This window comes from Stigmatopora nigra, chromosome 1 (assembly GCF_051989575.1).
Source record: "Stigmatopora nigra isolate UIUO_SnigA chromosome 1, RoL_Snig_1.1, whole genome shotgun sequence".
Taxonomy (NCBI): Eukaryota; Metazoa; Chordata; class Actinopteri; order Syngnathiformes; family Syngnathidae; genus Stigmatopora; species Stigmatopora nigra.
This window is the reverse complement of record NC_135508.1, coordinates 18,140,435-18,166,862: the sequence shown is the minus strand read 5'-3', so window position 1 is coordinate 18,166,862 and position 26,428 is coordinate 18,140,435. Positions and strand designations below refer to the sequence as shown.

Here is a 26,428-nt window from a genome sequence, read left to right as displayed (position 1 = left end):
GATGTGCAATTTCAAATCTGTGATTATTATATTCATTATTAATATTTTGACCAATTTACCTATTGAGGCACCGAGAATAGAAAATTTGCAGGTGAGATGAACCCGGACACACACTATTGGCTGTATGATGTGATGAAAACGAGGGTGCACCCTACAGCTCACTCATATGAACTGTAACAACAAGTGAAATAAATATCCTTTATTATTCTTCACCGTCATATTAATGAACACAGAGCTGTCACATAACTGCAGAATTTGGCCAAAAATGTTTAACGGCACTACTGCATCAGTCTGGACCAACCATGCATAAAATTTCCCATGTGAAATAAAAAATATATATATTAAAAAATTATACATACCACTGATATACAGATCTGATATAAACAGGCGTATTGGTTACAAACCAATTAGAATTATAAACATGGCTTTTTTTTTACAAGACATACACAAACAGACTTTAGAAAAACAGAAAGATACATTTGGATTTACATTTTCATCATCAGTACCATCCGCCTATGCTCAGAACACTGGCTCTAAGCTATTTGGGAGGCCCTAACTGAGTAGACAGTAGTTACACATGCACGCACTCACTCATTCACTCACTAATACTGGAAGCCAAACGTTAATCAACTGTGGCAAGCAAAGCAAGCTGACACATTACAATCATTGCAAATACAAACACTTAAGAAATAAAATAAACGTGCAAATAAAATGGAATTTCAATGGGTATATATCTGTTTGTGTGGGTGTGTATATATCTATATACATATGTATATATATATATACATATATGTGTATATGTATACACGTGTATATATATACACATATACATACATATATATACATAAATATATATATACACATACATATATACATGTACATTTATACATATATATATATATATACATATTTACATATATATACATATACATATTTACATATATATACATATATACAGATAGATATATATATACATATATATATACATATATATAAAAACATATATACACACACAAGCACATACATATACACATTAGCATTAAAATCTTAGAGCAGGAAAGAAGCATCCTGTGTACCTTCCATGTTTAGTCTGAGTAAAGTTTCTGAGTGAATGCGGAGCTGTGTGAGGGTGATGTTATGGCGGTGCCATTGACGGGATAGGCATCCCACCCATTTGAACTGCGAGAGACTGGCAGTGAGCGATTACAATCACTGTCAATCGCTACCACTTAAAACAAATTTGGATGTCTAGCGGCATCAAAAGCAGCGAGTGAGTTAAAAGCAACCTTGGGTAAGCAGGCGTTCCAGTTTGCTGAAGAAAATCATTGAAGGCATTTGAAGCCCACTGAGAGGCACAATCAAATGAGATTTGACAATGAGTGATCATCCAGCAGCTAAGCTGAGTTGGATTTGGTTTCCACCAGGAACAAATGTAAAAAAATATGAATACTCATACAGTAAATTCATTCAGGCAATGTTGAGAAACGAAAAAGGCACAAAGCATGATGGTGACAGAAGACGAGGGCGAGATGAAGGCAGGCGAGTGGAGTGTCATCTGCATGTTTGTTCCCCATTTTTGTTTCTTGTTTTGTTTTTAGCAGCAAGCCCTGGTCATCAAAGGCGGGAGACTACATTCTGGGGTCGGGTTCGCGACGTAGACACCATCCCGGAGTACGATAGGATACATTTTGAAGAGAAAGCATTTGTTTTTGTTTTGTTTTTTTAAAAAGTGTTTCCCAAGAGTTCATATCCCGAGGGAGGATTTAAGAAATCCTCACGTGAGAAATTAAGGTGCAAAAATAGAAGACTTGCATCTTCTGCAGTTTTATACAAAGGCCCGCCGGAAGCACTCAAGCTTCTTCCTGGTCCGATAAGGTGACAGCAAATAAGCCCAGCTCTGCCAAATAAGCAGGAAGTTAATGTACAAAGATGTGCCTTAGCAGCTCGTCGGCACAAGGGCGCTGCTTGGTCTCCACGAAGATACGTTTGAGGAATTCTCTGCAGTGGTCTGACACGTGGGCAGGTAACACGGGATTGGTGGGCTGCGTAGCAATCTTAAAAATGGCTGCCATAGCCTCAAACTCCGCCCAGGGTGGTCGTTGGGTCAACATTTCAACAACGGTGCAGCCGACGCTCCTGAGAGAACGATTAACACGGATATAGATCAGCTCAAATTCCTCATCTGTGTCCATCATTCAATCAAAAACAAATGGAAGTTAGCCTTTATCCAAAAAAAAGTGTTTGTGTCAATCTCAACCAGAAGTGTAAAAAGGGGGAACTTCTAATATTAAAGGAAGATTTCTTGTGATCCTACCAGATGTCGGCTTTCCTGCCGTAGCCCTCGCCACTGATTACTTCTGGACTCATCCAGTATGGCGTACCCGTGACCGACTTGATTCCCGTTCCAGACAGACAAATGGTCTGCAGTCTCCGACTGGCCCCGAAGTCACCCAGCTTGACGTTTCCTACAGAGTCTCGCAGAATGTTGGCCCCTGTAGAGAACAACTTTGATTCTTAAACAGACATGACCAGTATAATCATTACTTCATATTTTAGCACAACAAGTACAGAATATATTATTTAGATGATGCATCAGAGTGTGAAAAGGTTTGGGGATTTGCGGACAATGTGACATTTTAATTTATGAGTCATTGGCTGGGTGAATTAGCAATTTGATATTCATAGTAACCTCAAAACGGAGTAATGTGGGTGGGCACTATATAATGAATCTTTAAAACTCATTGTATACTTGTATAATGACAATAAAGGCATTCAATTTAATAATGTTGCAGAAGTGAAAGCACTTCTGAAGTAACGGAAACTGGGAATGGAAACCAAAAGGAGGAAGCATTGAATTTCATAGAAAGTTGCACACAATCATAAGAAAATGTACAATTTAAGGAGTGTGATTGAAGGGATTGTTTCTCGATGAATCTCCAGCAAAGGGAGGCTATATGGGGGCTTCAATAGAGCTCTCAAAAGACTTGAATGAAAAGATTGTTCAAGGCTACAAAAGCTATCTCAGACAGTTCAGCTCACACTGTGAGGAACACAGTGAGAAAATGAAACAAGACAAAGACAATTCTTGTTAAGGCCAGAACGGACGGGCAAGCCAGCCTTGGGGGACAAATCCCAATGACTCATACATGCAAGTGCTTGTACTATTTTACTTTAAAAATGACACCATTAATATAATTATTTAGAACTAAAATGGAATGTGTTGCACTCATAATTCACCAATATCTTAAGGAGAAAATATTTTCAGGACACGAGCACATTCACATAGCCAATGTGTTTGTATCATGAGAGGCTACCGTATTAATTAATTAAGTGTATGCAAATATAGCCTTTGACTAAAATAGGCAATCTTGTATTCAGTGAACCTAAAGAGTTTTAAAGCTTCCTCGTTTAAACATTTTGAGCCATTTCCCACGCTTATTATGGCCAAATCCATTGATAAACATTTATCTGATATTTTCTACCACACCTTTAATATCCCTGTGAACAATCATGTTGCTGTGCAGGTAGGAAACCCCTTCAAGGATTTGTCTGGTGTAGCGCCGCGTCACGTTTTCCGTCAGCGCACCGTAGGATTTCACTTGGTCCTTTATGGAACCCTGGGGACACGGCACACCCTCAGAAAAGCATTCACCAGCAATCCCAAATTCACCAAAAAAGGGTGAAAACTCACTCCAGGCATGTACTCCATGAAGATGGAGAGTGTTCGCTCCATGGTGTCTCGAAGACAACCATAGTACTGGACGATACGTTCGTGACAGAGGTTTTTCAACAGCTGGATTTCACACTCCAATGCGCTCACCTCCTATCGGGGACAAAGGAAATATTCAAGAATCCCCACAAGAGTTAAAAATGGCCAAACAGAGATTCCGACCTTGCTCGTCTCCGGACTCTCAGGATCAAACTGGACCTGTTTGACTGCCAGTTCCCGCCCAGTGTCCGCATCGTAGCAGAGGAAAACCCGCCCGAAGGCGCCCTGCCCGAGTAGCTTTCCGAGTCGCCAGTTGGTGGGCGCGCGTGGAGCTGAACACACAAAACATTTCATCAGATTGCAGAGTAACGCTTTACATTCCATTTACTTTGACGCGAGAGTAAGAACTCACAGCGGCTGGGTGGGCTGATATCCATGACCGACAAGCTTGGGGTACCCGGCTGATTGGTCTCAATGTCACTTCCTCTTCGGGGCCGCCTGGCAGGCCCGGCGCCGTCTTCCGGGTCGGGGGTGAAAACGCTACTGCCGCTGCTAGTGCTGGGGGACTGCTCAGTGGGACTGAAGTTGACAGGAGAGCGGAGACCGTGTGCCTGCGTTCGCCGAGCACGGGGGAAGGTCTTCCTCCCTTATGCGCGAGAGAGGACATGGTTCCACGCCCTTAGTATATCATCCAAACATTCGGGAGGGGGGAAAAAAAGACAACGCTTACCGTCACTGTAATCTTGCAGGCCAAAGGGAACGCCGTATCGTCGTGGGTACGTGCCTCCTTTTCCTGACTTGTCGAAGACTGGGATGTCGTACTCTGGAGGGACGGCCACACAATGAGAAGCATTCTTCACGAAACTCATTTCACACACGCTTTGTGTACCTGGAAAATCCTGATGGTTGTCAGGGTAACTCTGTGCTCTTGGCATCCTTGACTTGGGGTATTCGCTGTTTAAGGTGAAAAAGGTCTCAACGCATTTCAAATACATCCGCGCGGGCGTTCACGGCAGTATGCTTAAACCTAAATGTATCCACCTGTCCAATGGGCTATCTAAAGAAGGACAACTTCCTGATGCAGAGTTCTCAGGGCTGCTCATGCTCAGTGGGTCCAGCATCTGGGGAGAGAGCGAGAGAGAGAAGAAGCCCCACTTTATACTTCCTGCTTGTGGAGTAGTGCACGCTTTCGAGAGGTACCTGGTCCATGCTCTCTGGAATGAACTCTCCTTCACTGTTAATACTCGTGAAGGAACCGTTTCTTGCCACTTGTTGGAGTGCGTCGGGAATGTATCCAGGTGGAGGAGAGCTACGGTCGGTGGAACGAGAACCTGAGCCGCAAGGACACGACCGAAACTTCAAAATCAAATTGTCAGGCGGGCATGTGCGATTCACTGAAGGCGAAACTTCAACCTAACGTAACAATGACACCTAACATCCCCGTTGGAATTGTCATTCTCTCACCTAATGATGCCAACATGCTCTCCTTGTCTGGGACTCGGAATCCTTTGTTGTCCAACTCCTCGCAGGAAGGCAGGAGGCCCAGACCGCAGGAAGAGCTCTGGAAAATGAACCGAGAGCACAAAAATATTAAGACAAATAAGAGTGCATGGAGGTAAAGGGTGTCATTTGACTCAACCCTAAAGACCTGTGAGATCTGCAACACCAGGAGGATTTTTAGACTCTTCATGTGAACACTTCGATCTAAAAGCTCCACGGCCTTGTCCAGGTCATCTTGAATGGTAAGTGGAATCACCAGCTGTAGAAGTCAAGCAGCCAAGTGAGCATGGAAGAGCGAAATGGTCAAAGGGAAAATTTGCCTTGGTTCCACCTCGTTATTGCTGTAATGAAGGTCCATCGTCTGACCGAAAGCAACCCTTGCTTTTTCCCTCAAGTCGTCCAACTTGATGGGCCGAGAGAATTGCAAAATCCTACACAGGGAAAAAGATAAGTAGTCAACGTCAGGGAGTGTGCAGTAACAGAGAAACACATGTTACCAACCCAGTTGGAGATTTACCTCTTCTCTCCTTTGAACTCGAACTTCACTCTGACGTCATTCTGTCCCAAAGACAAAGTCAAAACTCAGAAACTCAGTTTTCTAGGCTTTTCAGGGCAAAATTCTTCTACTCATTCACTGCCTATGAAAACAATAGTGGATGCCCAATCCTTTTCGGACTGTATGTCTGTCACCAACGAGTTGATACCAGAGTACTGCATGTTAATATTATCTTCTTACTTTGAATTGGGAACAACTGCTCTTGAGAAATGGCCAAAAGCAATTTGAAAACTGAGTGTATGAATGAGGTTTACCAGGTTCTTGGGCGAAGAGGCTTTGGGTTTGCCTAGGTCTGACAGGAACCCAGCAGGACGCTTTGAACGGTGAAGTTCTGCCAGGTCCTGCATGATTGACTGCAGCGCCTCCTGCTCATCTGCCCAAAAAGGAAAACAACCACTGTTTAAAAACAAAATCACTCAGATAAAGGTTTGATTTTGTTTATATTAGAGAAAATGTTGGTCTGATTTTAAGTCATGTGACCTCATGGATGTATGACATTCAATGGGAATTTGCAGTTCAAATGCATTGGACGTCTATCAGCGACCGATTAAAGTGAATTGTCACATACCCATCATAATGGCACAACGTTTGACCCCAAGAGGCCAGGAAAGAGGATTCTCCCATCAAAGGGACTCCTTCTTCCTGTAAAAGACAGGTAAGGTTGGGCAACATAATCAAAACAATTGACACATCGAGCTCACGTCCAAAAGAAAAAGCACACTTTGTAATCAAAAACAAAGTGTTGTGTGAAAAATATATATTCCATATCAGACAATGTGTGAGCATCCGTCAACAACAAATCATGGATAAATTTGACATACGTTACTGTCGCAATTGACACTGCTTCCGATTAAGGTGTGCTCCAAAATCCACGGATGTGACAACAGGCTGTCGTTATTTGTTCATTTTTGCTGGGTATTAATTAGCAGATTTTGCAAGAACTCCTTTTAAATCATTATCAGAAACAGCTTGCCAAAGCGAAAAAAAAGGAGATCGGATATTTGTATGAAACATTGTTATTTTCAAATATTCAAATGCTTACTTTTTTTTTTAAATATCTGAGATGGGAGGAACTCAGCCAACTCCCTTGTTTTGTGGCCAAGTATGCACTGTTTAATTGCTACCTATTTACCAAGAGTTTATTAAATAACTTCTCACTGTGTTAAAGAGTTTGGAGTGTTTTTTTTATTCTTTACAAAGTTGAAGGATATTTGTCCAGCTGGATGTTGTGTGAGGACAGCAAGCAAGCTGCCGGCAATCCATTATTTAAATCAATAACTGTTTTGCCATATTGCAATTCATTTTGTAGCACTATTGGATTAATTGAGTGTGCAATTGTAAATGCTGGCAATATAAAATGCAAATCCAACTTACACCAAGTGTGGTTAAATTGGAAACGTTGATTTTAAAGGGGTGTTCAAGGAGAAGTTATTTGCTAGGACATTGCCCCAAAGATCACACGAATAACGTCAAAAATAAATTCCGATCTAATTTTTGAGGGAAAAGTGAGATTGTTGCACATCAGAACCTTTATTTAGTCCTGAGATATAGAAATCCTGACAGTAACTCATAGTGACAGAGTGGCTGAATGTTGCACATATTGATCAAGATGTCATTTTTGACATTTTGCTCCTGCGATTAGATGTAACTAAAATGAAATATGAGCCTGAGATGAAATCCAGTCGGGAAACGCAAGCACCACTACTAGCATCACTAGACAACAAACATTGCAGCTTGATTGTGGCCTGTTTGGCAGAAAATTAGCCTCAATGCTATCGATGAGCCACGTCAACTTTCACCAATTAAGTTTCCCATTATGAGCAAACTGGCTGCACTGGTTAACGATCCCATCACCTGACGGAATGCGACCGCCGGTTCTTAAAAGGTGGGCGACACTTAAGTATGCAGCGATCTGACAGGCCAGGGAAGTTGTCAAGCTGTGCTAAGGCTAATGTGCACTATCGTATGGGGAAATGCTGTAGAGAAGCCACCGATTTTCTGTTCGGATTTCAAATATAGTACCTGGATGGAACCGAATTCACCCCCTTCATCCACAGGGCCGGAGCCTCGAGCCCCGGGCCCCGCGGAGAGCCGCAGCGAGCCGAAGTTTGGCACTGAGATGACAAGTTCGGCGGAGAACTGCTCGGGACACGACGACGAGGCCCTCGGGCTGTCCCTTTAGCCCAGTCAGACCTGGAATGCGATCGTTGAATGTAGCATTGAACCGGTGGTGGAAGCCTTTCTCTGGAGGATGTTTTGTCTCATAAGCGGAGTTACTGATCAGCTGCAAATTTGTGCTACTTTTCGCCCTCTTGGTTGACTACGATTGCTTTGCTGGCTGAGGCCTTAACAGAATCAAGGTATTGGATTGAGGACAGTAAAAGCCGGAAATTGCTATACTGTACTGAGAAAATAAGCGTAAACTGTAAAGTCTTAAAGTTATTGCTTTTATTTTATAACAGAATATAACGTGATCTTTAACATGTCTTTCTTAATCTCGGCTACCTAACATAGTGCAACCTTTGACACTTTTTTGGCAGGTATACGTGCCAAAACACAACTACTTACAATAAGTGAGAAAATAGAATGCAACATTTTTGGAACGTTCCCCACGCCAATATTTGTATTTAAAAGAATAAATGCGCATTTGCATTCACCCTTTCAGGGACAGTGGTCACTACAGCGGACAGCTTTCCAAAAATGGACACTACAGAATATTTAATATTGGCAATGATTATTATTACTCCTTACAATTGTAATTAATAATATAAATATATTTATAAATTAATACAATGTTAAAGAAACACAATTAATACAATTCAAATGAATATATGCAGAAATAGGCATTTGTTACTGGCCCAATCAACTACTACAAAGTTGATGCTATTTTCAACGATGGACGTCGAATTCAACCAGTAACGCTGATTTGTTCATTAATGGACGTCAAACAGTGTCGATTGCAGCCACGATGTTTAATGAGTGCTTTGTGAGGTTTGTATGTGTATATAATATATACACACACGTATATACTATGTGTGTTATTTTGTGTTATTTTATAATTTTTTGTAATTCAAAATGAATATAATTCCTATCGGAAAGGACATTTAAAAAGCATTTAATTTACGGATTTTTCAAATGAACTGCAATTATCCACATATTACAAGACATGGGACCGAATCCCTTTGTTTTTGTTTTTTTTTTATGAAATGTATGTTTGGCGTGCGTTTCCTTTTGTGTCTGACTCGCATATCGAATGTTTTATTTTGAAAGCGCCACGCTAGAGTGCGCTATTTCCGACTACTGTGCCTCACAGTATCAACATCTCGTTGAGCTAAGCTAAAGTATTCTTATGTGAGAGTACAACAGCATTTGTTAGCATTATCTGTTATTTTATTGCACTATCTCGTCCCAAAAAAAGAAGATGTCGGATACGGTGAGCTGAACTCATTTATTAACAGTTTTAGTTCATTATATGCGTGCAACGCAAAACGAAACACCACATTGCTTAGCTGTCACTTTGTATATTGTGCTAAGTATGCTAAGTGGTAGCTAACGTGACTAGCCAGAGGCCCCAAACTCCTTTAAAACACTTGGATAGGGAAACATCTCAAAGTTCATAAAGAATATTTTCTCCATTTCTGTAATTAACAGTCTTCTGAAATACAACGTACGTATTTAACCACTATTTGCTAAATCTGCGGTTGTCCTTTTATGTCACTTTTACGACAGTAACGTAATGGTGTAAGTAACCGTATCTTTTATAGGACACAAAACCGTCGAGCCAAGACAGTGGAGATAAGAAGGATGGGGAGTACATCAAGTTAAAGGTGATCGGACAGGTAGGAGTTTTGGAAATGTAGTGTAAAGTTGGTGCTTGCTAGCTTTGTTCCGTGTTTTATGGACTCCGGGCACAATGAATGGGGGAACGTTTAAATTCGTATTAAGTAACATCTCCAGGTTTAACACAACCACTCTAATGTCTACAGGACAGCAGTGAAATTCACTTTAAAGTGAAAATGACAACACAACTGAAGAAGCTGAAGGACTCTTACAGCTACAGACAGGTTAGCTGGTGTTGTAAATACAGTCATACCTCTACTTACGAATGTGACATTTTCAGGTTACCAATTCATTTTTTATATGCACATGATTTATTTGAGATACAAAAAAGATCCAAGTTAGGAATTATTAATCTCGATACTGTGCTTAAAGTAGTAAAGATGTTTTATGTTTAAACAACATATTGCCTTCAATGTGTAATTTTCAGTTTTTTGTTTTTGCTAAACTGGGAAACAGTGCCCTCGTGCGTCAAAGGTGTGTTAAATGTCTCCATTCCCAGATGTCAGGGCACAGCAGTTAACTGCTGCCCACTAGTGGACGCAGTGGTACTGTTTTTACCTATTTTCACCAAAAACACATGTTAAGATAAATTCTGATGGATTTTGAATTATTTATGAAATTATTTTGTGTTGCACAATTAATGTGCTATACGAAAGTTTTTTTTTAATCTCAAGTTTAACTTTGGTACACTCACCCTTATTAGGCTGTAATGATTGGATAGTTAGTTCATAAAGATGATCCATTTTCTCTAGCTGTTTCATTCCAAGCAGACTCGTGCGTCACCTCTGTTGTACATTGTATTACTGTTGTGACATGCACAAACAAGTGCCTCATGTCCATCAAATGATGACAGAACTAAAGGATTTTTTTTAATGATCAAAACAAAATACAGCTCAAAATAGAAATTGCAACTTATTTGTATGCATTTGTTTTTTACAGGGTGTTGCAGCAAATACACTCAGGTTTCTGTTTGAAGGCCAGAGAATTTCAGATCAACAAACTCCTAAAGAGGTACCAAAATTCTACAGCTGTACTCCGTTTTATACTTCCTGCGTCTTAACAAAAAAATTACAACCTTCTCCCAACAGCTGGGAATGGAGGACGAGGATGTTATTGAGGTGTATCAAGAACAGACGGGTGGACTTTGGATTGATTAAATCTCTTCTGCTTGTATTTTTTTACGAATACATTTTGTTCTTTTTTTTACCACTGCATTTTCTTCACTTACAAACCATTTGGATCAAAACTAGGCTTCCATGCTTTGGAACAAGGATGAGGACTGGGCAAGGTACACCTATGATCTCACCATGTACATTGTGGAAATTCATAACACTGCTAGGATTTTTTACGGGAGTCTTTTTGGTCTCGTCTCTCTCTCAATGAAGCTACAGGCTGTTTTTTCACATAAGAAAAAAAATTCTATTGCAACAGCAAAAATCATCGCAGCACGTACACAAGTGACATTCAATATTTGATGGAATTTATTTTGAACATTGCATCTACTTTGTACAGAATTTCAAAGCCGTACAGTTTGAAAAGAAAAAAAATAATGCAATAGTTTGTGGAGAGAGACTGCTGTCTACATTTGCCACTGTTTCCGATGCATTGTTCATGTATTGTTTTTTATATTATATATATAGCTGTTCTTGTACATGTCCGTGTCAGTTGTTGAGTGATGAAACTATGTTAATCTAATGTGAGTTCCAATGCTCATATTGAAAGATTTCATAAGTGTAAATAAAAAGCTTGCTGTACTGGTTTGGACACACTTTGGTTGGTTGTGCTGTTGGAATAGTTTCCTTAATAATGTGTAATGACCAAAACAAATTCTCATAGTACATTTTGGATGTCTAATTGAAGTAAATAAGATGTTCTTGGTGATAATTCTGGCAAGGGTCACAGTCCGCTGCAGCTGTGTGTCGTCTTAATTACGGAGGAACCTTGATTCAGATGGTTTGACATTCTGATAAGGTTTCCAAATAAAATATTTATTAAAGACGGAAAATAAATCTTGTTTTTAGTTTGACTTTTTCAAAATACCTCAATAATGGATATATCCGCAAAGATAATAAAAAAACTAGTCTTCCAATTTTATCAGTCATAACACTGAGTTACATCAAGACCTCTGGTACTTTCTTTTGTGTTTGATTTATTTGATAAATGGACAATACATAATAATGAACATATCAAATCAATAAGGTCATATAGGACAAGCCTTTGTGAGGATAAAGCAGTACAGAAAAAGAATGAATAAATTAGGACACCCTTGATTTATTCGGTTATTTCCAGTTCCAAATCCTTGTAACAATTTCTTAAACCAGTCAGCTATTTCTTGAACCTGCTCTCGTGGTACTCAGTATAAAACGTCTCTTGACACAATAGGTCGGATTTCTTGCAGTTTTTAATATTTATTTCTTCATCTTTTATCTCACTCAGTCTGGTTGTTTCCTGTTTTGCCATAGGTTGTTAATGATTGCCAGTACCTGCTGCTATTGTACCTTGGTTCTGCTTGTCAATGTTGTCTGCCTTGGCCTCTGATAGGCATTTTAGTAAATGGACTGGAAAATAGGAAACCAAAAAGAAATGATCATGCGATGGTTTTATTGTACTTGCCTTGGTCAAAGTGCATTGAGTGGTGTGGAAAAATTGCTTTAAAATCCTGCTACCAGGACCAGACACAAGTATCTGTGAGGCTTTGAAATTAGGAAATAGCAGTATGTTACCTCACTTAAAAAAAAAACATACAGCTTGTTAAAAAAGCTCTAAATCTCTGAATTAATAAGATTAGAAAATAAGCATTGAGGAAAAAATTGTGCAACTTTGGACCTTCAGCTGAATCTTCGTATAATGTATCAAAGTAAAACATATTTTTTGACAGAACATATGAGATCAGAATTAATTCCATCTCAAATTTCACCTTAAGAAATAATTTTCAAAAGACAATAAATAATAAATTACATGATTCTAGAGTGCATTGATTATGTTAAGCACTGTCAAATAGAGGTTGTGCATTCAAGCATGACATCATTTGCAAAGAAACAAAACAAAAACATGTAAAACATGGCCAGGTTAAGCAACAAATTGTTACAAGTCCAGAGGTCACTTGAGAGATCCTCTCACAATCTAGGTCTTGGACGAGGGTGTTAAAAGTGGAACCTCTGCTCCAATGGCAGACTGTCCAGTAAACACTTGAGCTGCTCCTCGCCTAGTTTGATTCTGTCCTCCAGTTTACGCTGCTCAATGATGAGAGCAGACTTCATCTTGACAAAATGCCGATAGTCATCAAGCTGCTCGGGGTCCAGGTGGGCCTCCATGATAGAGGACACCAGACATTCCCGACGGTCCAGGTTCTCCTTCAGCTCCTTGGCGTCTTCATGTTGTCGCAGAAGCAGTTTGCGTTTCTCAGTCAGGGTGCGCTGATAAGAAGAGAAAAGAAATGTCATAACATGGTGGACAACCCAGAGCCTTGGGCCCCTTATTAAAGATGTCCGACACTGGTCTGGTATTAATGACAAAGCGAGAAATGTTAGGATTATGATGATAACCCATGACAAAAAAATACCTTCTCCTCTGTGGGTGCTCCTTCTTCAAGACAGTTGAGAGCATTCTCCACTCTTGCCAGACGACCAGACAATGACAGCAGCAGGCTCACGACCTTGTCCAAGTCACCCACAAACATCCTAAACTTGTCTAGCTGGTTGGGCAGGCAAAAGCGTTGGACAGTGCTCTCCACCTCACTGCCTAAAACCTCGTTGTTTTCAACATCCTCCTGCAGACTTTGCCGAGCCTCCCGCAACACCTCCAGCTTCTTGGCCAGGCTTGAGATCAGCTCCTCCTGGAGAGATACCAAAGAGAATCTGCTTGAAAGGGACATATTGAAGACTGATTCCCGAACAGTGTCACGCAAGAGAAGTAAAGTAAGTCCACTTCATAGCAGAACTGTCCACATTTTGTGGTTTTCCTTTGATGAGATGAGATGTTGAATCAAAAAACATGACCTTATATGGCACGAAATCACTACCAGTTGAAAAAAAACAACTTTAGGGACATCCATCTTGAAATGTGATACCTTTTTAAAGACCAGGTCCACATCCAACTCGTCCTCAGAGTCCTGATCCTGCAATTGTTCCTGCATATCCTTCATCATGATCAGGAGCTCAGCCTTTGGAGCTGATGTGCTGTAGTAGGAGGAGCTTGGAACCAGAGAACCTGCTGCAGTAATGTCATCTTCATCCGTCCTAGCGGTGTGGAAACACACACACCGAGACAAAGTAAAATCAGTCTGACTGCACTTGTGCTGTTATGAAAGCAAGATGGGTTAAGTTTCAACATATGAAATTATAGAGTTAAGAGAATTTTGTTGGTGTTGGTACTTATGTGATAGACTTATATCATAGACAAACCTGCTTGAGTTGGGCAACCTGGACCCACTCGAAGTTCTCCGCCGTTGTTGGGCTACATCCAGGATCTGTTCCTCTTGGGAAAATAGGCCTTCCATCAGGTCCATTGTGGTCTTCCTTCCACTCTGGTCTAAGATCTCCACTAGGGATTTATCCTTGTTCATGATGTCCCTCACAAGCTGCTGCGTCTTGGCGTCTTCTTCACCTGTAAGGTTTGCTAAAGGAATGCTTTCCTTAACCTTGAACTGTTCGGAGTCAGGTTGTTGATCCTTAGTGGGTTTCCTTGTGCAGTGTGTCATTGTTAAGGGGTCCCCCATCTCATTGGCACCCAAAGGGATGTTGTCGGAAGTGGCCAGACCCTGAGGGGGGAAGGCTGTGACTACCCCAAGACTGTTTGTCCCTGAATCGCTCACATTAATCACAGCGTTTGAGAGCTCAGAGTAATTTTCGGACCTGAAAAGCAACACAATCCCAAGATTTGATTAAACAACTTTTGCAGTAATGTGGTACTTCCAACTGAAAGTTGCATGACAAAAAAGCAAGGTGATGATGCAGACATTAACCACTTTAAATAAGCCGCTTACCTGAGAGGTGAATCCTCCCGCACATTAACAACCAGCTGTCTGTCCATTCGACTCAAAGGTGGAACAAGTTGACAGGGAGAGTGAGAAAGTTTCACTGTTCGAATGGGCAAAGATGTTGACTGCTCCTTCTTACTCACAATATCCAATGTTTTCCTATCAGACTGAGTCATTCCACAGAGGTGAGGAGAGTCAGGGGGGATGAATTGCATGGCAGTGGGCTCAAAACTACAGACGGGCTGAACTATCGTAGGTCCTGTAGATGCTCCTGAGAGAAATTCATGGGAAAGGGAAGTGCTTTCTGTGCCCAAATGGGAATTGGATGGTAAAACGCCATTGATGTGTGGAGGCTGGTCTGGCTCTTGGTCTCCTAGGACAGGACCAGAGGAGACTGCAATCTTGTGCCTAACAGCATCAGAGCTGGACTGGTGGTCACTTTCGGTTCTAATAGCCAAATAAAAAATTGACATTAAAATAATACAAGAAAACATTCAGGCACACAACCCAAACATTTGGCATCTCTTTTGTTTCTAATGCTTTTGTTTGTTAAAAACCAGATCTCATGTTAAATTGGTCTAAGAAATGTTACAGTTTTTTATTGGAATTATTCAATAAATAAATCTGCTTTCATAAAGACTTAAGAAGTATTTTTCTTTGTTATCTGGATTTCCCCCACATTCCATTAACTCGACTGTATAATTATTCCATTATTATCCAAATGTCCCTTAGTTCTAAGATCTTTCCTTACTGTGTGTAGGTTGCAGGCTTCCCCATGCCTTTGTGGGCTTTCTATGGGTGCATCGGTTTGCTCCCACATCCCCACATGGTAGGCTGACTGAACGCTTCACAAGTGTCCGTACGTACGAGTGTTAAACAAATATGGTCTTTTATCTCTTTGTTGTCTTTTTTTTGGTCATAGTGCCACGCAATTGGCTGTAACCAATTTAGAAATTTAGTGTACCCCGCCTACTGCCCGTCATTTGCTGGGATAGGCTCCAGCACCCACCTTTATGAGGTTAAGTGGAACAGAAATGAATGAATCAATATAACATTGTAAAGATTCTATTATTTCATCACCAGACAAAATTTTTCAAGTCTTACCTTGCTGAGTCATTGCACTGCTTGGCTAGACAATCTAGCCACACGGGTGGAACATTCTATGGAAACAACACAAATGAATGAATGACAATATCAATGTAGGCATGGTAAACAATTCAAACTAGAAAATTAGTACTCAGCTCACCAGAGTACAGATGTCTGCAGAGGGAGAAGATCTGGATCTCTCATGTCTGCATATTGCATTTTCTTCATTTTCATTATCCGGGATGTTTTCTGCTGAGTAATACCTGCCTTGGATCTTGGCCTCAGATGTCCTCTTCTGTTTGTTCCACGTGGCCTGGTACTCAGCAAATGTTCCAAGCTTCTGTTGTTCCAGTGGAACCTTCTTTCCCGAGAGTGTGGGTCTCCAGGTTTCTCGATATAAATGAGTGTTCTGAGCATCCCCTGATGTACATTTCTCCTTAGTTTCACTTGGCTCACCTGACATTGGCATCATCGATTTGGACAAAGCTGGTTTTCCATCACAACATTTCATTTGGTCACAATGACCATCAGGATGCTCTCTGTCCACTCCTACTCTATCGATCTTGTCAGGTTCTGAAAAGGAATGAATACGCTTGGCTAAAGGGAAACGCCTACGTCCTTTAACGCGTCCATTCGAGGCTTTTAGCACAGCTGTCTCCGTACCTAGAGGTTCTAGATCGCGTCTTTGGAAAGAGGTGGCCTGGAGGACTCTCGCCTGTGCCTCTTTGAGATTATCTTTGTACGTGTTTGAGAAGGAGATGCAGCATGTATTTAAAGGCTCGTTATTGTTCCAGTTTGAAAGGTCGTCATTCTGGTCATCACAAATTAGCGTGGCAGCACTACAGCTTTTTTGCAACTGCGCTCGCTTCTGCCGTACTTCATTCCGTAGAGTAGTAGCGTATCGATCACCACGCCGATAGGATTTTGGGATGTCTGTTTGAATTTGACGATCCTGTGCCAGAGTATGAAGCAAGGGGGTATTCGAAGGGGATAGTCGCTGGTCTTCTTGCGGCAACCAAGGGTTGTTGAGCCCTGGAGGACTCATCTTATGATTACTACTTGGATGAGCTGGGAAAATTCTTTTCATATTGCCAATGTGTCCATCAATTCTCTCAGTGGCATCGTGCAGGCCAAGATGGTGGGATTGTTCAGAGCCTTGGGGATTGAGAAGGTAAATGTTCCTTATAAACCCATTATGCCCTGTAATTTCAGTGTATGCCATTTGATGCTTTCCCTTTTTGTTTACTGAAGCAGAGTATCTCTCCTCTTCTAAATCTGCGGCATCTGCAGAAACTGTGGAGCACCAAACAAATCTACGACCGGAGGCGTTCATTGGCAGGTCCTGTAAACTGCGATAGTAACTTCCAACACTCTGAATCTTGGTGTGAGGAGCTGGATGGAAGGTCCTCTCATCGCCATGCTCTTTCTGCAGTGCAGGTCTGTTGGCGTAATGAAACTGTCTGACATCGGTACTTGACAGTGAGAAATGTTTTTTTGGATGTAATTGGTTGTGTTCAACTGTTCTGCTGGGATGGATAATGTCTTTTTCTGAGAGGGACGTGATGCTACATCTGGACTTGGCGTTTTTTCCTGGGTGAGATTTGTTCCATTCCGCCAGTCTTTCAAATGATCTGCAGTGAGTGTGCGGATAATTTTCAGATGCCTCGGGGTATTGAAATGCCCTTGTGGTAGCACAACTGTCCTTTTGCATCATCTTGGAAGGTAGAGGAGGTACCTTGGTTTTCCTTTTTTCTGGTACCTGCCACACTGAGCCAACACTTGGCTTAAATCTACTTGATAACCAAGAGGAGTTCTGCTCTTCCGACCCTGGCCCCTTCTGGTAAAGCATCTGCAAGTACTCGGGGCGCTCCACTGTAAAGGGCCCTTCATCTTGAATACCCTTGAAAAAAATGTTTTCGCTACTGGTTCCCTTCCTGCCAAGTGAATTTGAATCTACAAGCAGGGTGTTGGAACCACTGGAAAAACAGCTGAATGTTCTTCTCTTGCCTTCTGTACCAATCTCGCTGCTGCCGGTGTACTTGGTCGGGGAAACACGATCTGGTGGGAAAGGGTGAGCAGGACGCTCCAGTCCCTCCATTTGTCTCATGTAGCTGTCCTGGCCAGTTTGCAGATGCTGCTTATTCTGGTCTGTTTGACAGGATGACTCTTTCACTTTCCTGTGTAAAGTCAGATGATTATTTAAAGTGACATCACAATTATTCCCACCATCATTTAGCATCAGAACAGAATTGTTTACATAGTGTTGTAATGTTTTTATAGGAACTTTGTAATCAGGTGCACAACGTGAACTCTATTCCGGGCTCACCTGGCTTCCCTTTGGTGCCACACTGCTACAGGGGTGGTCTCTTTCCCAAGGGGTGATTGGTCTCCCGCTGTTGGCTTTTGGTAGTGCCAAGAATGAGGCCGTAAGTTCGGCTCATTCTTCCTTTGGAGCAGAAAACCAAGAAATCATTTCAGCTGTTCCAAATGCTGTTGTGATTGTTACACATTTAAATAACACTGGAAGTTGCATACAGCTTCAGTTGTGTCCGATGTCCAAAAGAGGATACAAATACTATGGAGTTAATGAACATCATTATTATAAAACCTGCGTAACAAAATATTTTAGTCTCACATACCCTTTGAAGTGATTCTTCCTAGGAAGCATGTTGCAAAAGAAGACATGATGCTTTATCATGCTTGCATTAAAGTACAATCTTGACACACGGGGAATGAGTTAAGGATGTAGTTTATCAAATCTAATGAGTCAGAAAAATGGAGGCCAGTACATGCATGCCCAGCTTTGGTTGCTAAGTGATCAGAGGGCATGAGCTACCATAGATATTGTAATTGTACCTCATAGAGCTTCGCAAAATCTTGGTGAGAAAGCACCTTGCCACAAGAACCTCATTTTCTGACGGCATGATGTGTGTTGATACAACATCAACCATTTTAGCCCTGATTATGGCAAGCAAGAAAAGAAAAAAAAAAAGGGCAAAAAAAAAGGACGATTTAACAACTATTCTCATTCGGAAGATTGTTAATGTGTCGGCTTATTATAAACATTAGGAAACAGATTCCCATGTTTTTTTTCTGTATGCGTTATATTGTAGCCATTAAACTCTCCAACCCAAAAGTTTGACACTGCCATGCTGTGATGTAAGCACATTCTTTCCACTGAGGAATGCAGGAAGGTATTTTCCCTTCCTGCCTTAATCGGGCTTCATTTGGACATTTTTTTGGCTGGTGTTAAAGTGATCAGGGTACTAATATGTTATCCATTGCAAGCCACATGGAAATCCATAAGAAGCATCACAATAATATATGTAAACATATGATAGGAACAAATATGTCCTGCATTATCCAAAATAAAACAAGCACATTGAGACAGGTTGGGTAAAGGTGCTACTTTGATAATCAACCCTCAGTGCCTTTTGTTTTTGACCTTTGTTTTTACAATATCAACTTAGACAACTGGTGCATTTGACCATAACACAGGTTTTCACATTTTCTGAGTAATGACCAATCACATAGTAAAGAAGGAAAGACCAACTCACCTGATTCTTGCGCCGATTTTCTGCTCAGTTGAATTCTACGTTCATGTCACTGAATACAAAAATAGGCTAATGTAAAGAAGTTATACTTTCACAATAGTGTGACACAAGATATACAAACTAGAACAACTCACCTTATGCTCCCGGCAGATCTCTGTAGGGGATTATAAAGGGGGATTTGAGAGAAGGGGAGGAGTTATTGTCCAGCACGGTGTCCTTGTTGTAATCTAGGATTTTGGAAAGTAACTCAAACTCAATCAAAGATAATAAGTCTGTCATATACTAACTTTTCATAAACAAAGGTTTTGTGTCCTGTGACGATTCACAGGCCAACTGTCTAGAACATGATTTTTTATTTTTTTTGGCTCGGGCCTGGGTTCTGTTTTTCATCTGATTTGGTGTCCTTGTAAGCAGGCAGGCGCAGACCAACAGGAATGTTTGCCCTGTGAAGATAACAGAAAATAATTTTGAAAGCTCTCCACCAGAGGAGGAGACTGCACACTTGAAAACGCAGTCATTGCATCATCTCGTTACCCAGCATCTCCTGTGGTTTGCATTTCAAGTACAGTCACCTGAGCTTCTATGATTCAACAGGCTGCTGAAAACAGGGCCCACACATGCAGTTCACGGGGCCAAAGGGCCCCCCTCTCATCTACAAGCACAGCAACACTAAACAAAATGCTAGAGTCATCACAACTGGGCTTTTCTGTGAACCATTGCCTCTAACCATGAAATAAAGCATGAGAGTAGGACAATAACATATGGTGATCAGATATGTGGAACGAACTACACAATACTTCCTCTGATTATTTCTAAACAGATAAACAAAACACCCAACAATTTAACCTAAAGGTTCATGTGCTATCTCGTTGTTATCATCTCGAACTAACACAATACCATTTGATTTAATTGCTGTTTTCTAGCACATGATTATATCAGAGAAGATGAAAGAAAGGCACAACATATTAGATGGAAAGAGGAAGTATTACCTGCAAGTGGAATCCCAACATGTCCACTACATTAGCCTCTCCCACTAAGCGGTCCACTCACCTAGGCAACATGGACCATACCATCCTACAACAACAGAGGAGGAATATTAGTCTCACACACACCTGAGGGCAACTGCAAAGTGTTATTTTACAAAGTCAAACACTTCCCATTAATGGTGTTATCATCACTCTCATCATCACATGAAGTCCATTTGTTTATCCTGGTGAGTAGATCCTACTATCTCCACCCCCCAGAAGTTTCCACAACCCCCTACACACCTCCGAAAGGTGAAGCCTAACCAGTGGCTTTGCAATTCATAATTGGATTCAAGCATCACCACACTAAGCAGCCACACTCTGAAAGATGGCGGCATACAAAAGAAATACAGGAGGAAATTGTCACTTGCTTTTTTTGTGTGTGTAGATAAAATACCCTGTCGTTATGCTAAGATGACAGCGCATGAGAACATTCTATACTGCATAATTATTCAACAACAAAAAACTGAAAGTATCAAGAAAGTAATGTACACTTTAAAAATGTGTGTTCTGAAAACAAATTAAAAGCCGAAATGTTCATCTTGGTAAATGTATTTAATTTATACTGTAGGATTTGGGGGTTGAGTTGAAATCTTTTTAGCGCGGCTCTGCTGGTTTTGGAATTTGACATGTAGATGTTTAATCAGTTCTATTTTGTTTTATTCTATGACATTGATTCATTTTCCAAACCGCTTATCCTCACAAAGGTCACGGGGGTGCTGGAGCAGTAAGCACGCTACACCCTGAAATGGTTGCCTGCAAACCATAATTTATGTATTCATAAATTTAAATATACTGCGATTGGCTGGCAACCAATCTAGTGTGTCCCCTGCCTACTGCCCACAATTGGCTAGGATTGGCTCCAACACCACCAAGTTGTGGAAAATGAATAAATTAATTAAAAAATCAAGTTATTCTTCAGCCTCCTTCTAGTCAATCATTTAATTTGAATTTTACAACCCTAAATTTGTGTCAGTAAGAGGGTGGTGGATCTACTACAGAACAGCTGAAAAAGTCATTTTAGATGGCTCGGTAGCGTTCTCTAGTGGTGTTAAATATTAAATGACTATGAAGGCTATCCTTAAGGTGGTCGCAGTACACTTTCCCTGAGAAAAGTAATTATTTTTGACATAAAAACACAGAAAAAATGATTAAAAAATGATAATTATTGGTTTAAAAAGGGGGGAAACCAGGAATTTTAATATACATCTATAATCTTAATTTTAATTTGTTCCTAAAACAGAAAGTCAGCACTCATAATTTACTTTCCCGGGCTGCACAATCTGATGCGGCAGGCCAGATTTGGACCCGGGCCGCCACTTTGACACCTGTGCACTAAAGAATCATTGTCAATGGGTATCCGGTCAAGAAGAGAAAATATAAAAAGTTTACACAACCAGGCCTTCAATGCCATGTTTTCTTCCCTTCCTTCATTTGCCAGGCAATCGCCGTGCCAGGTTTTTCTGACAATAGATTTTAAAGCTTTTTGTCACTTTTAGTGTGAACTATAAACTTTTAAAAGTCAACTTTGCTAAATATGCATTCTAAATGACACCTTTCTGAAGGCACGTGCAAAACAAAGTTAATCCATTCTCTCGCCATAATTTTTTTCTCTGACTTTGGTTGTAAAAGTTCCATTTTTCGTTAGAAGTTGTTTTGCAAAAATAAATCACTGTTACCTATCATCTTGCAGCAGCATATTAACCAAGAACACATTGCTACCTCTTTAAATCTGCTTTGAGCTTAAAAGTAAACCTTCCAGGCAACCAATCATTGAGTCCAGAGGGCAGAGACAAAAATCCCACCACATAGCGTTACCCTACCAAGCACTTGTGTCCAAGATGCTCCTCTTGCTCAGTGTGGCCACCTTCCTCTCTGCAGGCTTCTCCGGGGAGCTGAACCGGACCTCCGGCTTGCTGGCGGACAGCACGGAGCCGTGCTCAGCGTGCGAATTCCGGGAGCACAGCAAGCAGATGAGACTCTACAGCATCAAGTCCCAGATTCTCAGCATCCTGCGGCTGGAACAAGCACCGAACATTAGCAGGGATATGATCCATCAACTACTCCCCAAAGCACCACCTCTCACACAACTCCTGGACCAGTACGACCCTTGGGTGGAAGATGAGCACGCCACCACAGAAACTATCATCACCATGGCAACTAAGTGTAACTAATAACTCACCAAATACATTTACTTCAGTTTTCATTGTTAAAAAAATGTGACTTGTGGCCTCACTCTGATTTGCATTTGAATTTTCCAAGAAAAAAAGATGTAACTTGGTGTTGGTTGACTATTGGTGAACTTCACACAATAGAGAATAGAATAGAGGGAAGCAGCCAAAGTAGAGTTCAGTTGTATTTAACTTTTAAGTAAAATTCACAAGCAATTGACTTCTGTAAAACCGTAATAAATCCTTATTCATGTTTTGATCCCATATTTTAAAGGCAGTTATTTCATTAAATATACCCTTTGGGTAGAAGGATGAACACTTGAGCTTCCTACTCAGCTACTCTTTTTAATTTTGCTTATCATGTGTTTACAATTAATTCATCGCCTTTGACGGGGATCGCCACCTACCCATAATTAGTCGGCATATGGTCCATCAAACCGTTGATTCTCGTGAAGTTAAACAGTAGAGCCGATGAGTGAATGCCGAATTAAATATTAACCTCCATTTTTCATGAACATGAAAGGTGTTGATAACTAGTTTAAACACTTGCTGTCATTGATGTCTTCCAGCAGACTCCATTGCAGATGGAAGGTTGTCCTACTGTCTTTTCAGCCTCAGTCCTAAAATCCACACTGAGAATATCCTGAGTGCTCAGCTTTGGGTACACCTGCGGCCAGTGCACATGGTCACAACAGTCTTCCTGCAGATCTCACGTCTTAAACCTGGCAGGGAAGGAAACAACACAAGGGTCAGGGTTCGCTCTTTAAAAGTGGACACTGGCGCTGGCGCCGGCTCTTGGCAAAGTATGGACATCAAGTCTCTGCTGCAGGCATGGCTGCGTCAACCGGACACCAGCTATGGTATCAACATTAATGCTTATGACCCTCAAGGAGAAGACCTGGCGGTAACGTCTGCAGGGCCTGGAGAAGAAGGCCTGGTGAGTAGACCTTTTTCTAAGCTAATGTCAGATATTACACTAAAAAAGTACAACACTCTTATTGTTACCTGAGCTATGGGTAAGGTATGAACAAAAGTGGCCAAAACAACATTAGTAAATAATAAAAATAATGAACAAGGTTTGATGTTAGGTAAGATTATGTCCTCTATTTCCGAGATGTTACATTTATGAAGAACATTTTAAAGTACAAGACTTGTACAAGTGTTTCCCAATGACTTTTGCTTGCGGCTATAGTAAAATGCTAAGATTTAAAAATGTGGAATTGATGAAACATACTGAATGGAATTCCCATCCATACTAACCACTTGACTCTACTTGTAAAAGCTACAACTGTCTCCTTTTCAGCAACCATTCATTGAAGTCAAGATATTGGACAGTCCAAAGAGATCCCGTCGTGACTCGGGTCTAAACTGCGACGAAGAGTCAGCTGAGACACGTTGCTGCCGTTACCCGCTCACGGTGGACTTTGAAGAGTTTGGCTGGGACTGGATCATTGCTCCTAAGCGCTATAAGGCCAATTACTGTTCAGGAGAGTGCGAGTTCTTACACTTGCAGCAGTACCCACACGCACACCTGGTACACAAGGCAAACCCACGTGGCTCGGCAGGACCCTGCTGCACGCCCACTAAGATGTCACCCATCAACATGCTCTACTTCAACCGGAAGGAGCAAATCATCTACGGAAAGATCCCGTCCATGGTGGTGGATCATTGCGGCTGTTCCTGATGCTGACAGAACACGAGCTTAGGAGCATTCTTTCTCAAAACCATTATGTAGATTTGATTTCGGCTTTGTAGAATCTTTATAAAGTTTTTTTTTAAACAATACATACAAGTACACTATAGCAGAGTACTGCTTTTATATAGTGCAAGCACTCACATTTATACATTTCCTTTGCTGCTATGGACGGCAATTGTTATCACACGCAAGCTCCGTTAGGCCATTTTTGCTTCCATTATTTTTTTCTCTCCTTTGAGCTTTTGCCAAAAGATAGCCTGCAGGGTGTCAATCATTTGCTGATATTTGATAAACAGTCAACTGAGTGCATTTCCTCACCTGAACTTGCTAACCACATTTAGAATGACACACCAGTAGTTTGTGTGAAGGTTGTGAAAAATTTTATTTGAATTTGCCACAAAAACATTTGGACATTGTATTTGAGACTGCACCAATTTTATTTTAAGTTTGTTGTTATTAGGTCTACTAGGGGAAAATTGGGACTACCAAACTCTTTGTGAAATGGAAAAAAAATGTGGAAATGTACTAGCACATTTTTGGGAGTATATGGTGTTGTATTTTTCCACAAAATGGACATTCAGTACAAGCATACATTGGTGTATTCATGTACTCTATAATCAGGGGCACCTTGTTTATGAAAATAAACCTGCACATTGATGGTACACCTTATGACCAAAAAATACGGTATGTATGTTGTACTATGGTTCTGCGACTCCAAAAAATTAAGCCCCCCTCCCAAAAAAATGGAAAACAAAACGTCTCAGTGGGCGATATTGTCTTAATTTGATGCTGTGTGCAGATGTCCTGGCTGTTGTTGTGCTTCATGGGGATTTGTGACCTAAAATGTTCTGCTGGAACATTGTGTGCACAAGTGCCATTTCTTTGATTACACTCAACTTGACTTCACATTTTGTGATCCCAAGCTTTTTTTTGTTGCTACAGGGTCATTTTTCCGTTTCAGGACACATCTTTTGAGTTTCAGCTTTAGGACAGATTGTGCAATGTTTTTCTGCAAAATATCTTGATATACTTAAGAATTCATATCATAGCCATAGACTATAGCCAGTGGTCCAGGCCTGGTGGTAGCAAAGCATACCATTATGTTACCAACTGTGACACTTAAAAGATGTTTTGCTCATTATGTGCTGCAACAATCATTCCAAACTCTTCTCTGTTTATATACAATTATTCCAATTGTAGACACATGAACACCACGGGTCTTAGAAACGAGTTTGTAACATTTGTAGCATTTTACGAATCATTTTGTGCTCAAAGACTTCAGAAACTGACTTTGTGCAAGGCACAATGCAAAGAACATTCTTTTCATCAAACCATACCGTTTGAAAGGATTTTCCAGTGGAGTGGATAGCTTACAACACACCTCAGTGACTGGACTTTTGATTGACTCACATCTAAATCAAATTTTGTTATCATCTAATTGGTATAAATAGCGCTGTAACTTAGCTAAGGGTGTACTTATGCCTCCCTATCCTGTGATTTTCTCTGGGTATTCTGGTCTTTTCCCACATCCCAAAATATATATGCTGAAATGTTTGAACAGTGTGCCCTGGCGGGTGATTAATTAGCCCGTAGGCTTCACAGTTCTAAGGTCCTGGGTTCGATCCCAGGTCGGTCCTTCGGTGTGGAGTTTGTGTGTTCTCCCTGGACCTGCGTCTGGTTTCTCATGGTACTCTGGTAGATTTTTATTCTGTCTATAATTGCATATATCCCCTGAGACTGACATGCAGCCAGCACCTGTGCTCCTCTCGATAATTACAGATCATTATTAATACAACAAATAGTAATATAAGGCCCAATATTGCAAGGCACCAATATCAAGGAAAGTGAAACCGTTGTAACATCCCTGCATTAAAGAGGCACCAAAACCCAGGAAAGTGAAACCTTTGTAACATTGTATGCAAACAATGTTTTTGTGAAAGGATTAAATAACAAAACAATTGCAACATTAAATTGACTTCAAATTGCTCTAAATAAAAGTGTCATTTGAATGTTTGTATTGTACGATTTGTGTCAAACATCTTAATTATACTGTTTCGTGCACAATTAATTTTTGTTTAGCCAATGTTTACTAAACTGTAGGAGGTGACGGGATTTTAAGTTTCGATTTGAGCTCCATGCTTCCTTTCGTGTTTCCTTGAAATCATGTGGTTTGTCTCAGGCTGTTCCATCAATGAACCCCCTCCCCGCAGCAAGTAGAATTTATCCATGTTTATAAAATTTAAAAATATGCTGTACGTGTCTTCTTCCAAAAAATGAAAACAAAACCGTCTTTTAGACGTTAGGCCTGGTCTT

At 40.8% G+C, this 26,428-nt stretch overlaps 4 protein-coding genes across 6 annotated transcripts; 2 read left to right on the top strand and 2 right to left on the bottom strand.

Annotated features, from left to right (window-relative positions):
- Positions 1–184: 184 nt before the first annotated feature.
- On the bottom strand, positions 185–8,149 carry map3k2 (mitogen-activated protein kinase kinase kinase 2). Of its 2 annotated transcripts, none has more exons than XM_077743740.1 (17): positions 7,788–8,149; positions 6,334–6,407; positions 6,020–6,138; positions 5,727–5,767; positions 5,541–5,640; positions 5,358–5,468; positions 5,174–5,270; positions 4,910–5,040; positions 4,751–4,830; positions 4,599–4,663; positions 4,440–4,532; positions 4,122–4,355; positions 3,893–4,041; positions 3,692–3,823; positions 3,488–3,617; positions 2,315–2,492; positions 185–2,136 (listed from the first exon to the last, which is right to left on the bottom strand). In XM_077743740.1, exons 2-17 carry the CDS (start codon positions 6,338–6,340, stop codon positions 1,917–1,919), a joined length of 1,887 nt encoding a protein of 628 aa, XP_077599866.1. In that variant the 5' UTR covers positions 6,341–6,407; positions 7,788–8,149; the 3' UTR covers positions 185–1,916. The 2 variants fall into 2 exon arrangements, with proteins under 2 accessions (XP_077599866.1, XP_077599936.1); XM_077743810.1 differs by having other exon boundaries at positions 6,334–6,404.
- A 696-nt stretch (positions 8,150–8,845) lies between these two features.
- Positions 8,846–11,369, top strand: sumo1 (small ubiquitin like modifier 1). Its single transcript, XM_077744467.1, has 5 exons — positions 8,846–9,198; positions 9,530–9,604; positions 9,752–9,829; positions 10,545–10,616; positions 10,694–11,369. The coding sequence occupies exons 1-5, from the start codon at positions 9,187–9,189 to the stop codon at positions 10,760–10,762; spliced, it is 306 nt and encodes a 101-aa protein (XP_077600593.1). The 5' UTR covers positions 8,846–9,186; the 3' UTR covers positions 10,763–11,369.
- Positions 11,370–12,184: 815 nt separating this feature from the next.
- LOC144215539 (protein Shroom2-like) lies at positions 12,185–20,312 on the bottom strand. The gene is made up of 13 exons (XM_077744594.1): positions 20,213–20,312; positions 19,358–19,666; positions 19,227–19,275; positions 18,526–18,627; positions 18,309–18,326; positions 17,996–18,115; positions 15,830–17,846; positions 15,688–15,743; positions 14,590–15,030; positions 14,009–14,458; positions 13,675–13,843; positions 13,168–13,440; positions 12,185–13,021 (listed from the first exon to the last, which is right to left on the bottom strand). The coding sequence occupies exons 4-13, from the start codon at positions 18,618–18,620 to the stop codon at positions 12,749–12,751; spliced, it is 3,912 nt and encodes a 1,303-aa protein (XP_077600720.1). The 5' UTR covers positions 18,621–18,627; positions 19,227–19,275; positions 19,358–19,666; positions 20,213–20,312; the 3' UTR covers positions 12,185–12,748.
- Positions 20,313–22,056: 1,744 nt separating this feature from the next.
- LOC144215355 (growth/differentiation factor 8-like) lies at positions 22,057–26,272 on the top strand. Of its 2 annotated transcripts, none has more exons than XM_077744342.1 (3): positions 22,057–22,414; positions 22,992–23,356; positions 23,723–26,272. In XM_077744342.1, the coding sequence occupies exons 1-3, from the start codon at positions 22,090–22,092 to the stop codon at positions 24,101–24,103; spliced, it is 1,071 nt and encodes a 356-aa protein (XP_077600468.1). In that variant the 5' UTR covers positions 22,057–22,089; the 3' UTR covers positions 24,104–26,272. The 2 variants fall into 2 exon arrangements, with proteins under 2 accessions (XP_077600468.1, XP_077600386.1); XM_077744260.1 differs by having other exon boundaries at positions 22,989–23,356.
- Positions 26,273–26,428: the final 156 nt, after the last annotated feature.

What these genes read in the sequence shown, in the direction of transcription:
- map3k2 (XM_077743740.1), bottom strand. An exon ending in CCTGCAAGATTACAGTGACG is followed by an intron (nt 4,356 to 4,439) that starts GTAAGCGTTGTC and finishes CTCGCGCATAAG; the next exon opens with GGAGGAAGACCTTCCCCCGT. An exon ending in TATCAGCCCACCCAGCCGCT is followed by an intron (nt 4,042 to 4,121) that starts GTGAGTTCTTAC and finishes TTGTGTGTTCAG; the next exon opens with CTCCACGCGCGCCCACCAAC.
- sumo1 (XM_077744467.1), top strand. An exon ending in AGTTAAAGGTGATCGGACAG is followed by an intron (nt 9,605 to 9,751) that starts GTAGGAGTTTTG and finishes TAATGTCTACAG; the next exon opens with GACAGCAGTGAAATTCACTT. An exon ending in ACTCTTACAGCTACAGACAG is followed by an intron (nt 9,830 to 10,544) that starts GTTAGCTGGTGT and finishes TGTTTTTTACAG; the next exon opens with GGTGTTGCAGCAAATACACT.
- LOC144215539 (XM_077744594.1), bottom strand. Translation starts at nt 18,620, where the DNA reads ATGGTTGATGTTGTATCAACACACATCATGCCGTCAGAAAATGAGGTT. An exon ending in CGGGAGGATTCACCTCTCAG is followed by an intron (nt 14,459 to 14,589) that starts GTAAGCGGCTTA and finishes GTTGCTTTTCAG; the next exon opens with GTCCGAAAATTACTCTGAGC. An exon ending in GAGCACCCACAGAGGAGAAG is followed by an intron (nt 13,022 to 13,167) that starts GTATTTTTTTGT and finishes TCTTCTTATCAG; the next exon opens with CGCACCCTGACTGAGAAACG.
- LOC144215355 (XM_077744260.1), top strand. Translation starts at nt 22,090, where the DNA reads ATGCTCCTCTTGCTCAGTGTGGCCACCTTCCTCTCTGCAGGCTTCTCC. An exon ending in CATCACCATGGCAACTAAGT is followed by an intron (nt 22,415 to 22,988) that starts GTAACTAATAAC and finishes GATGTCTTCCAG; the next exon opens with CAGACTCCATTGCAGATGGA. An exon ending in GGCCTGGAGAAGAAGGCCTG is followed by an intron (nt 23,357 to 23,722) that starts GTGAGTAGACCT and finishes TCTCCTTTTCAG; the next exon opens with CAACCATTCATTGAAGTCAA.